Source organism: Pipistrellus hanaki (assembly GCF_964339955.1).
Source record: "Pipistrellus hanaki genome assembly, chromosome: 13".
In the NCBI taxonomy this organism is placed as follows: Eukaryota; Metazoa; Chordata; class Mammalia; order Chiroptera; family Vespertilionidae; genus Pipistrellus; species Pipistrellus hanaki.
In genome coordinates, this window is record NC_140515.1 from 34,158,269 (window position 1) to 34,170,494 (window position 12,226).

Below are 12,226 nucleotides of genomic sequence, written 5' to 3' on the forward strand. Positions count from 1 at the left end.
TTATGTATGCCTTTTTTAATTAATTGTGCTTAGCATTCAGTGGCTCCTTTCAACCAAAGGACTTGTGTACTGTGTTTGATTCTGTAGGCAGTGACTGCAGAGAGCATGAGAGGCTGGTGTGGGAGGGTCACATTCTATTTTTAATCAGCCACTTGTTACACAGCGTGTTGTGTTTTCCCCAAGGAGTAAAACAGGAATTCCAAGAATTCCCACTGGGTACTTGCTCTGTGGACTTACCCTGTCACTCCAATCTCTCCATCCTGTATTGATGATTCTGTATTATAATTTGGTAAGTTCCTCCTCTCCATTTTTCTCCTTCTTTCTTCACAGACTCCAGTAAGTTAGATGTTGAAACTCTTAAATCAATCCTCTATGTCTGTCTCTCTCTTTGCTTCTCTCCCTGTGTGTGTGTGCATGCATGCATGTGCATGCCAGAGATATCCTTAACTTCAGTTCCCAGGCCTTATGCTGAAATTTTAAATTTTGATATTTATGTTTTAAAGTTCTAACAGCTTTTTTTGTGTGTGTGTGATAGCATTCTGTTTTCATGACATTCTATTCTTATCCTATATAATAAAAGGCTAATATGTAAATCAACCAAAGGGCAGAACAACTGTTTGCTATGACGTGCACTGACCACCAGGGGGCAGATACTCAATGCGGGAGCTGCCCCCTGGTGGTCAGTGTGCTCCCATAGGGAGTGGGCTCATGTCTGGTGAGAGCAGCGGTGGTGGCGGGAGCCTCTCCTGCCTCAGTGGCAGTGCTAAGGATGTCCAATTGATGGGGAGCAGACCTAAGCTGTCAGTTGGACATCCCCTGAGGGCTCCTGGACTGTAGAGGGTGCAGGCCAGGCTGAGGGTACCCCACCCCAACTGAGTGCACTGGGCCTCTAGTTTTATATAATATCTCAAAATATAGAAATTATTTTAAAAAATACTTTAATTTTTAGAACAGTTTTAGATTTATACAGTTAATTAAGCAGATAGTATATGAGTTCTCATATACCCTGTACCCAGTTTCCTCTAGAATTAACATCTTATATTAGCATTAGTTATAATTAATAAATCTTGATACATTACTATTACTATTATTAAAGGCTACACTTTATTCACATTTCCTTAATGTTCACCTCATGTATTTTTCCTGTGCCAATATCCCACCCAGGATCCCATTATTACATTTAATTGTCATGCCTCCTGGGACCCAATTTCTCAGACTTTCCTCGTTTTGATGACCTTAACAGTTTTGAGGAGTACCGGTAAGATACTGCCTAGCGGTTGCCAAACGGTCTGAAAGGTTGGCGACTGCTAGTTTAAGAAAACCTTTGGATTAGCGGTCACCAACCATTGGTCCGCGGACCACTGGTGGTTCATGGTCTGAAAGGTTGGCGACCACTGGTCTAGGAGGTTCCTCCATTGGAATTTGTCTTAACATGATTTATTGTTTGTTTTGTCAGTTCGTTTATATTTGTAAGTACATACCAGGCTGTACTTTATATTTGGGAACCAGGTAAGGAGTCAACTATCAATTATTCTGTACACCAACCTTCAATGAATCCCCACATCTAATATTTCCCTGAATTTACTGCCTCTCTGGGATCCTAACAAGCAGTCTAAAGCAGAGTAGCTCACTTCTCCACTGCAGCCCATGCACAGCACCTCATTCTGGGCTGTGGTTTCCTATACCTGCATCTTCTTTCCATCTCTAAGAAATACTGAAATCTCTTATACATTGATTTTTCTCTCCCCTCTGTTCTTCTCTACCACCCCATTCACTTTCATAGGTTTATTCCTTTTAAGTTTCTGTATTTTAACTACAGATTAGTTTTGGGGGGGGGGGGAGGAATGGAAGGAGAATGTATTTATTCATTCTGTCACCTTTTACCAGAAGACTCCACAAGTCCACTTCTTAAATAATAAAAATTCTCCACCCTAGATGGTGTTGCTTAGTGGTTAGAGCACTGGCCCACGCATTGAAGGGTTGTGGATTCATTGAAGGGCACATCCTGGGTTGCAGGTTTGATCCCTGGCCCCTGTTCGAGGCAGGTGATTCATGTGTCTCTCCCACATCGATGTTTCTCTCTCTCTCTCTCTCCCTCCCTCCCTCCCTCCCTCCCTCCCTCCTTTCCACTCTCTCTAAAAATCAATGGAAAAAATATCCCCAGGTGAGGAATAACAATAGCAAAAAATTTTCCATAGACTTAAGGAAATAAAAATGTCCACTACCTCATAGTTTTGTTGGTTGTAATTTTCTTGGTATAGGCTTAATTTATATTCCTGTCAAAGCTTCTGATAAAACTCAGTCAAGCAGGGAAAAGAATTCACTAAAATGAACCTTTCATAAAGGGACTATATGCAGAGTCATGGGCAGGTTAAACAAACAAAGGGATAGTGAGGAACTGAGAATGAGCAACAGAATAATACTGTTACCATCCCAGGACCAAAGGGACAAGAGGAGGAATAGAGTTATGGGAGCCCATCTTACCTAATAATAGAGAACCATGTAAATTGACTGTACCTTCACTAAGCCCACAGCCAATCAGAGTGAGTATGCAAATTAACACAACAAAGATGGAGGTTAATTTGCATATGCGACAGGCCAGGCACAGCCATGGCCAGCTCCTGGGGGTTCAGGTCCATCTGGGTGAGGAAGGTGGTTGCCAGATACTGCCTAAAAGGTACCAGGCCATCGGGCCAGGAAGGGGGGGGGGGGGGGTGGGCAGCACCAGACACCACCTGAGGGGTCCGGGTCTGCAGGCCCTGGGAGGGGCAGAGGCCTGCCTACCATGCCTATGGGACCCTGGGAACATCGCAGCCCTGGGGAGGCATGGCTGGCCGGCCTAGCCACTCCCTTGGGGCTCAGGGAACATCGCAACTGAGTGGCTCCTCTCTTCTGCTTCAGTGGGAATAGCTCTGTTTTATCTGTTTTATACTATGGGTTCTGTGTTTTCATTTAACAAAAGGATTTTGCTACTAAAACAATTATCCTAGAAATATGACCTAAATTTATATACCTCAATTGACATATATTACAGTTGGAAAATTTTAAAAAGCCTCTGAAACTCTAAGAATAAAACCCATTTAAAAAAGGAAATGAAAATTACCTGAAGTAAAGGGATAAAATCCTCCTGTTCTAGATAGTTGCAGCTGGGCTTTGCGAGAAGATATATAAACTTAGAGGCATCATCATGATGATTATTCAGCAACCTATAAAAGAAACAACTGCTTAGGAAGATGGGCTACGGTGAACAATGACCATAACAACAGGTGGTAATTACAGTCTGATCTGGAAGCCATTTAGATTAAGAATCAAGCGCTCTCCTTTCAATGATTAAATAAAGGGGAACTTCTATGCTTTTGATTTTGTCAAAGGAACATCTAAATAAAAGCTCAACAAGATGGTATATTATTTTTGTAGAATGCTTCTGGGCTGAGACCACAGAGTCAATTGTACTAATAAGGATAACAATACACTGCAGGAGAATATCCATTCAGTTTAGCACAGAACACCTGGGACCAGAACTCCAGCGCTACCCATCATCAGGAAGGGCCATTGTGCACCACATGAGACAGAAACCTCTGTTTTCCCAGACTGGCAGACATACTCAGGGCCAACCTGATAGGTGGCTTTTGAAATTACATTCTGAAGGATCAGACTTAAGACAGACAGAGATAGAGACAGAGATAGAGTTAGAGATAGAGATATAGAAAGAGAGACCATATTAAGGCTTTGAGGTCCAAGAATGCCTCACATCCAACTAATTGCTGGACATTTCCATTTGGATTCGATACTCTGACAGAGTCACCACCCACCCCAGAAGCATTGGGACAAGAGGGAAATTACTGTCTGTTATGCTGTGACTTTTGTATTTGACTTTCATTGGAAATCAGCACACATATATATGTATGTCAGTCACTATGCTTTGATTCTATATCATTATTTGCCAGTTGTTTTTTGTACTTGAAAGTTTACAATACTACAGTTTGGTCTAAGATACTTTCTGGAAAGGGTACAATTTGCAAAAAATTACAAAAATAAACAGGTCTTTTTCAAGGTCAGTGTGGTAACTCAAACCATCATGCTAAATTGCTTAATCTCCCAAAATAACATACTTAGGGTCTCCCTTAAAAGTACTAGGCATTTAAAAGGCTTTAAGAGCTCAGAGAAGAGCTCCCACTAGGGGGCACTCTAACCATTTTATATCTGGCCAGGAGATAAACTTTACTATAGACATACGGTACACTTATCTGTTCATAGAATTAACAGAGAAAAGACAGGGACAGTTGCTCATTCTATATAACTTCACCAGAGGCCCAGTGCATGAGATTTGTGCACTGGAGGAGGGAGGTATCCCTCAGCCCAGCCTGCGCCCTCTGGCAATACGGGACTCCTTGGGGGATGTCTGTCTGTTGGTTTAGGCCTGATCCCTCTGTCAGACACCCCTCTGGCAGGCCTGGACCCCTCCCTCCTTACCACCTGCCTGAAGTGGAAGTGGGAAAGGCTCCCACCACTGCTGCTGCACTCGCCAGCCTTGAGCCCGGCTTCTGGCTGAGCAATGCTCTTCCTGTGGGAGTACAATGACCACCAGGGGGCAGCTCCTTCATTGAACATCTGCCCCTGGTGGTCAGTGCATGTCATAGCAACCAGTCGTTTTGCATTCGGTAATTTACATATTAGGCTTTTATATAGAGGATAAGTAGTTTCTTCCAGTTCCTAAAGTAAAGATTCATGTCTTTTCCCCCCTTTTGCTTTCTCTTTTCCCTAGAGATACAATTAAAATGATTCATCTCAATAAAGGAATACGTCTGTTGTGGCTGCTGCTGCTCTATCCACCAACATAAATATCCATCCTATCTCTGTGACACAGTCTTAAACAAAAACACTGGCTGTTACTTTCCTCAATATTATGCAGCTAACTGTAGGCAAATCAAGCTGGATACTAGTTTTCCTTTGCTATAGTCAACCTCAGGCTCACAAACATAGGGACTGAGAACATTCAAAATAAAGAATATAAGTAGTTATAGTTCTCTCTGGCTCTAATCTTTTACAGAATAGACTACTTTTTTCTTCTTCAATTTCCCAGCTTGCTCAAAATTTTCTCTTAAATAATCATAATTCACTTCTTGCTGTTTTCCCAGATTGCTTGATGGTTTTTGTCAACAATGCTGAACTCATTGGCTAAAGATACTTCTGACAAATTATCTCTATGCAGTATCTCTATTTCTTCTACTCTTGAGTCACACTCCAACTGAGGTCTTTTCAGGCCTGGTGCCTACCAGGATGAAAGTATTTAGCTGAATGAAAGCTAAAATACCTACGTATTTTCTGGCGTATAAGACTTTTGAAACGAAAAAAAATCAACCGAAAATCGGGGGCAAAAGACCAAAATTGCACAAAAATTACCTGCAGATCTTGATGGCAAAGTAAGTCTTTTCTTTGAAGTGGGGAGGAGGGGGGTAGTCTTATACAGCGAATATAGGCCCAAACCTATGTTTTAACTGTAAAATTAGGGGGTCGTCTTATACACCGGAAAATACGGTATACATTTCAAGTTCCTGAATTCTCCTCCTGTTATATGTTGATTTTAAATAACAATAATAGTGATTAATAGACAATCAGAGCACCCAGCTGCAGTCCTGGCCTTTTTTTGTGTGTGTGTGTTAATCTTCACTCAAGGATATTTTTTCCCATTGATTTTCTTAGAGAGTGGGAGGAGAGAAAAAGGATCAGGGGGAAGAGAAACAGTGATGTGAGAGAGACACATTAATTGGTTGTTTCCCACATGCACCCCGACTGGGATAGGGAAACTGTAACCCAGTTACCTGCCCTTGACGGGGAATCAAACCCGTAACCCCTTGATCCTCAGGTCAACTCTCTCTCAGGTCAACTTTCTAACCGCTGAGTGAAACTGGTCAGGGCTGAAGTCCTAGTTTTAATGGTGGGGAAGAGGAAGGGAATCTAAGCCAATCTCCCTACTGTTCTGACCCGAGGCTCTATTTTCTTTCCTCAGATTCTGCCAGAAATACTCCAAGGGCAAAGAATAATTCCCTTGCTGATTTACTCCTGGCTAATTAGTATTTTGTTTTTGGTATTTCTAGCCTCAAAGTAATTCCCTTTTAGGACTACTTATCCACACATTAAAAAGGAAGACAGTTGTAGATTTTATCCAGCAGTTTTCTATTTGCTATAGGAGTTGAAATGGTGATAATGACTCTGACTTTGGAGTGTCATCCTGATGGTGTATGAGGAATGATTCTCTTAGGGCCCTTTCAGTCCTTGGTATCCGAACAATTTAGAACTACTCCCTGTAATAAAATGACTAAAATCCACCTGGAAAACATGAATCATTTGTAACTTTTAGCTTTGGTATGGTTCTTCAAAAGTTCATGAACCAGTTGTCTTATACCCCTTGATTACTTCAGCAATGCACAAAGAATTTGGTCAACTCAACTTGCTGCTGGATTTAAAAAAATAAGAATACATTTATTAATCACCTAATATGTTCTTAAATATTATACTACTAAGGGCTTTTAGGTGTCATGAAGGGATTAGAAAGTATCTGTAAGCTGAACTGTGCTGCTATTATATATGAATTTTATTTTTAATTTTTTAAAATTCAGCTCTCAGTTCTTTCTATGTCTAGGGTGACATAGAATGACACCTTGAGTTGGGGGCTTTTTTTTTTTTTTTTTTTTTTTAAATCCTCACCCGAGGATGTATTTTCCATTGACTTTAAAATTATATATATTTTCTTATTGATTTCAGAGAGGAAGGGAGAGGGAGAGAGAGAGACATCAATGATAAGAATCATTGATTGGCTACCTCCTGCATGCCCCCCATTGGGGTTCAAGCCCATAACCTGGGCATGTGCCTCCGACCAGAATCGAATCTGGGACCCTTCAGTTCACAGGCTGATGCTATAGCCAAACCAGCTCTATTGACTCTTTTAGAGAGAGTGGAGAGGGGGAGAGAGAGAGAGAGACAGACAGACAGACAGACATTGATGTGAGAGAAACACATCGATTAGTTGCCTCCTGCTTGTGCCCTGACCAGGCTAGCAACTGAGGTAGGTGCCCTTGACTGGGAATTGAAACTGAGACCCTTTAGTCCACATGCTGATGCTCCAACCCATGAGTCAAACCGGCCAGGGCTATTTGTGAATTATTAAATGATGATGATGATGGTAGGTGAATAGCATTTCCCAACAGTTTACAGGGAAGGGTATCTAGACCAGAAAAGGTGAAAAGAACATAAAGAAAGCTGATCAATTAAAAGAGGCAGAAGGAGCCAGCTGTGACATGCTCTTATATAAAACATATAAATATATCAAGAAATAACTTCTGTCGAAATCGGTTTGGCTCAGTGGTAGAGCGTCGGTCTGCGGACTGAAAGGTCCCAGGTTCAATTCCGGTCAAGGGCATGTACCTGGGTGGCGGGCACATCCCCAGTAGGGGGTGTGCAAGAGGCAGCTGGTCAATGTTTCTCTCTCATTGACCTTTCTAGCTCTCTATCTATCTCTCTCCCTTCCTCTCTGTAAAAAATCAATAAAATATATTAAAAAATAAATAAATAAATAACTTCTAAAGAAGAAAGCAGGGAGGAAAAAAAATAAAAAGAAGTTGGGTTTGAATTCAAGAAAACTTGTCAAGATGTTAAAATCTAGGAGTGTCTTGATATATGTACTATTTGTTTGTACCTTAACGGGAGCTTTCAAAAAGTAACAATAAAAAAAAAAGTAATGATAAACATTTTTTGTAATTCAGTACTTTTAATGAATCAACTAGACACAGTTCTAAATTGGATCATATGAGAATGGAAGTGTATTTGCTTGTGATACATGTGGTTTGCTCTACATCACAAGAGTCAAATCGTAAGGCTCAAATTTAACAAGTAAAACTAAGAAACTATCAAATGGTTATTACAGAGGTATTTCTGAAGATCTGTTTTACTGCTTAGAGACATAAGATAAAGGCTTACGAAAAGGATCTGTGTGTGGGTATAAATGGTTGTGAATTGTCAAATTTTACTTGTGGAAATAAAGGGCAAAGGAAAATTAATAAATGAATAAAATAAGTGTGCTTTATAGAGCATGTCTCAAAGACCAGACAATTCTTAGCCTAGCCTCAGAGAAACTGCTCACATACTTACTTTCTCCACAAGGCAATAAACGACTGTGCTGACACAAATCCTGTCTTCTCTCCCCCTGCAGCCCTGAACATGGGAGCTTTCCAATAGAGAGGACAGCCACAGACCTGCAAATAAAACATAAACACAGTGTAAGCCAAGGAGCAGTGAAGAGAGAACATGGCCCAAGAGAGGGCGTTTGTGGCTTTTACTCTTCAAGCCATGGTGGACCGAAGGGCCCTGAGGGGAGGAAAACTGAGAGAGAGGCACATTTTTCAGGTAGAGACAGGGGAAACAAAATAGAGGGATGTTTAATGAAGAAAATGGAAATTCATTGACACCTTTTCTCCAAATTCATTTATAGTGATGCTTCTTTCTCCTATCCTGACATTAAAATAATCAGTCTTTCCCCTTCCTACTACTGTTACATCTTATATTTTCTGTCTTCTAGAAAGAAAAAGAAATGACTAAATGTCATGGTTGTGCATGCTCTTCCTATGGCAGGAAACTAGTCACCTTTATTACTCCGTCATTTGGTGTTAATACGCCCAGTTCTGTCTCCCGCTCTCTCCTTTGCATATTATGTTAAACCCCTGGTTCAAGAACAACCAGAAAAGCCTTGACTGCTCAAGAAAATAGCTATAAATTTATTTAAATGGTTACAATTCAGGTAAAAGATAAAAGTTAAAAATCAAAATGCTACAGTTTATTTATGTATTAGAAGCTACCACAAATTATAAAAGCTACCACATATTTTAAAAGCCTTAAGAAGAACTGGGAATGAATACAATTACAATACCCTAAAAAGATAAGTTTTTTCCTTCCTCAATAAAAAGCTCTTTCAATTAAATCTCTAAATGTTACCAATTTTGTATACTAGGTGTACCAGTTAATGACAGATTTTGTAATGAAAGAAAACATAATTTCAAGAGAAACATCAAAAGTGCTTTATTCAAAGTAATCTCCATCACTAGCTATACATTTTCCCCATCTTTCAGGTAATTTGTGGATACCGTCCCAATAGAACTTTTCTTGTTTTGAGGCATATCATTCAGAGACCCAAATTTCCACTTCTTCGTACGTTCTGAAGTGCTGCTCAGAAAGTGCAAAGTCTGGTAAATATGACAGGTGGGTTAATATTATACTTTCCAGGCAAGATCTTTTAACGTGTCTTTAACTAGTTTAACTATGTGATGGTGTGTTATCATGAAGCAAAATTACTTTGCCGTGTCTTCTGGCACATTCTGATCATTTCACAATCAAAGCGTTGTTCAAATTGATTATTTGTTGTCGGTAGCGATCAGTATTAACTGTTTCAACTGTTTTAGAACAGTGGTTCTCAACCTTTCTAATGCCATGACTCTTTAATACAGTTCCTCATGTTGTGGTGACCCCCAACCATAAAATTATTTTCTTGCTACTTCATAACTGTAATTTTGCTACTGTTATGAATCGTAATGTAAATATCTGTGTTTTCTGATGATCGACCCTCAGGTTGAGAACCGCTGCTGTAGAGCTTAAGACAACATGAGGAACTGTATTAACCACTGTTTTAAAAGCTCGTAATATACCACACTTTCCTGATCCAACCAAACGCAGAACATTGTCTTCTTTCCGAAGCAATTTGGCTTTGCAGTTGATGTTGATGGTTGATTTGGATCAACCCATGATTTTATACATTTGGGATTCTTAAAATAAAAAACACTTTTCATCGCCAGTCACAATTTTGTGTGTTTGGGATTCTCAAATTAAACCCATTTTTCATCGCAAAAAAACACTTTCTTTTGTGCCGGTGAAGCAACATTTTACTGATGACTTTTTGGTTTTCCATTTGTCTTTCGTTCAATTGATGTGGCACCCATTTTTCTTCCTTTAAAATCATTCTCATTGCTTGTAAAGGATCGGAAATTGTTTGCTGAGCAACATTTAATCTTTCTGCAAGCTGTTTTGAGTTTGACACGCATCTTTGTCTAATAATGCTTGTTATGGTTGGTCTTCAAACTTTTTCCGTTGACCTGGGCGTTATTTGACTTTCACATAGAAATCATCACTTTTAAAGTGAACCAGCGTTCACAAGTATCTTGAGATGGAGCATGTTCACCATAAACTTCCCGAAGTATGATAACTTTTTCTTCAAAATAAAGTAATGAATTTAAACTTCCCACAAATGTTTTTTTTTTGGCACAAAATTTGACATTTTTAAGCATAAAAATATCTATGATGTTAACACCTTCAGCAAATTTGACATATGAAGTTTTGAAGTTTGCTGTCAATACAACAAAATAGCATACATATCAAATCGCATATATATCAACATATGTGTAACTCCGTCTATTGAAAAAAATCTGCATTATTATATGGTATACCTAGTACACATGTAAAACATATTCCCAGACCTGGAACTCTTCAAAGAGGCACCTCTTGCTATTAAAGAAATTCTTATTATTCATATCAGATGTAGGATCTGTTGAGCCTTCATCATTGAGTTTCTCCATTGGAGATTGACAAGATGTGAATCCACATTAAGTGAAGTTGTGCCTATTGCGAGGCCTTAGCACAGGGGGAGCTCCACATAAAACTGAAGACTAATCCCAGCCTGTGATTAGTTACACTGAGAAAGCCCACGCCTGCTGGATTCATGTCAGAGAGGAGGATATGGAAGGTAAGATTCAAGCAAGGGAGGCAAGTACAGGGCAGAAATAAGATGCTGCTGCTGCCAAGGCCACTAAAGCATGTTCTGCAAGCAGGAGGGAATTTAAGATTTCATAAGTCCAAAGTTCAAATACCTCCACTGAGGTCAAGAATGAGGGAAAAGTGTTGCTTAGCAACCAAATAGATTGTTTATTGTATAAGTTACGATTGCCAAGGTCCAAAGCTCATAATTAATATATTTTGGGTTGTAAACTGTCAAAGCCACTTTCCCCAATCCCAAGCCTCCCTTTCATGCAAAATGGTGGTTTGCCAAGAAAATGCTCTCAGATGTGACAGGCATCTGGCAACTGCTGGGGAAGCAGAAAGAATAGCCTGTATTAAGAAGGTGGGGGTGCAGAGCCACAAACAGCAAGTCCATAGAGAGACTGGAACTGACTTGCCAAAGTTCTTGAAACTCCCACCATTAGTCATTCATGGATTTTTCAGAATTGGAAGGGACTAGGAATCTTTTAGCTCAATCTTGAGAAGTGGTCACCAGCCCCAGCTGAACACTTTCAAAGGCTGTGTGCTTATTTGCCTCCCGTGCGGCTATTTACAATGTTCATTCCCTTGGACTCCTATTAAAATACTTATATGTCAGCTTGTAAGAAGTAATAAGCCACTGAGATTAACAAACATTTATTATGACCCAAAGGCAAAATCCTAAAAGATAAGGTAGAGAATGGATGTTTTAAAGTAGACTGAAAAGGGTTGACCTATTTTGCTCAGAGTAGGGTACCCTGAGAAAACAAGTGTTAGGGTATCAGACCCCTGGAGAAAATGCCAAAGGAAAAACTGGGAAGGGACTTGAGCTAATACAATAATCCAAAAACAAAACGATGTAAACCAATACACTTGTGATATTTCCTGAGGTCATTATACACACACTCTCACTTTTATGTGCAATGTTATTTTTAACTTTTTAAAGGTATCAACAGTTTACCTTGCTATCTCAACCGACAATTAAGGTCTAAGAGCAATGAACACCAATGCTTGGCACCTATGCATGGAATTTAGGGCTACAATCAAGTACATTTCAGACAAGTTAATCAGCCAAGTATGTATACTGTCTACTGTGGCACATGATGATTACGTATAAAGAGCAAATTGTTATGTAAATGACTGTTACTAAACAAAATAATTTTCTAGCTTTTTAAACTTTTCTATGCTGTCAGCTTTAAGACCGGCAGTTTTCCTGACATACAGATTGATCCTCACTGCCTATAAATAGCAAAGTCCTTTCTCTGACTCCCCAGCATGCACAAACCTATCCTTGACTTATTATACTCTTAATACTCTTTCCTTCAATACACGGGGATTGGCAGGAGTGGAAGCCCATTTTGGAGGGGAGAACTGAGAGCCCAAATGCAGAGATGTGCCTGTGGGAGGGCAATTGGGTCAGACTCAGACT

The 12,226-nt window shown here is 39.9% G+C and overlaps 1 protein-coding gene across 3 annotated transcripts in view; it reads right to left on the bottom strand.

The window, feature by feature from the left end:
* The window catches only part of PPP2R3A (protein phosphatase 2 regulatory subunit B''alpha), a 99,858-nt gene that overhangs the window by 47,277 nt on the left and 40,355 nt on the right, over window positions 1-12,226 (bottom strand). For all 3 annotated transcript variants that reach the window (XM_084901762.1, XM_084901761.1, XM_084901763.1), the window contains 2 exons: window positions 8,149-8,252; window positions 3,104-3,206 (listed from right to left, as the gene is read on the bottom strand). In XM_084901762.1, coding sequence (XP_084757888.1) covers window positions 3,104-3,206; window positions 8,149-8,252 — 207 coding nt within the window. The remainder of the gene's footprint in view (window positions 1-3,103; window positions 3,207-8,148; window positions 8,253-12,226) is intronic.